Genomic DNA, 634 nt, shown 5'->3' on the forward strand with positions numbered 1-634 from the left:
TCGTGCACGAGGGCACCTCAGGAAAAGCTTCACTCGGGGGGATTTCGCGGCAGGGACTAAGAAAGGGTTTGAGCTGGTGCGTTTCTCCATTCTTTCTTCTTTGGGTGACTTAACTATTATTTTTTTTTCTCCCCAAGATGTTTTAAGCTCCTTGTTTTCTCTTAAAACACAGGCAACAGCAGTCCCAGAATCACAAAGGATCAGACTCTGGTGAGTTGGACAAAACCTGCCGGCAGCGTGCTCCTGAAGCCGGCTTTTGCTGGAAGGCTCAGGACGGCGTCGCGTTTGGGAGCGAAACCGAAAAGGCTCTTCGCGTTTTCTTTCCCCTTCGTCCCTCGGAGCTTCGGGAAGCCATGGCTGCCATGCGGAAGTCTGCCCAGGACGTTCAGAAATTTATGGACGCCGTGAACAAGAAAACAAACGCCCAGGAAGCACAGAAAGGTCGGCGCCCGGGAGCTCCTTGGGGCCCTGGCTGTGCCTTGCACCCCGGGATTTTCGTAACTGCTCTGTTTTCTGCGATATCTAACAATTTCTAACGTATCCACCGTTATCGTTCCTTGGACAGATGCTCAAACCCCTCAGGAAGCTCCTGGCGCTGTCCAGCCTGTTGGCGCCGCGGCGGGCGGGGGGGGTC

The 634-nt window shown here is 54.4% G+C and overlaps 1 protein-coding gene across 1 annotated transcript in view; it reads left to right on the forward strand.

Annotated features, from left to right (window-relative positions):
• Positions 1 to 634, forward strand: part of SETDB1 (SET domain, bifurcated 1) — a gene marked incomplete at both ends in the record, with an annotated part of 2,736 nt that overhangs the window by 374 nt on the left and 1,728 nt on the right. Inside the window, 2 exon segments of the mRNA XM_009873135.1 lie at positions 153 to 210; positions 342 to 447. Coding sequence (XP_009871437.1) covers positions 153 to 210; positions 342 to 447 — 164 coding nt within the window.

This window comes from Apaloderma vittatum, unplaced genomic scaffold, assembly GCF_000703405.1.
Source record: "Apaloderma vittatum isolate BGI_N311 unplaced genomic scaffold, ASM70340v1 scaffold25957, whole genome shotgun sequence".
In the NCBI taxonomy this organism is placed as follows: domain Eukaryota; kingdom Metazoa; phylum Chordata; class Aves; order Trogoniformes; family Trogonidae; genus Apaloderma; species Apaloderma vittatum.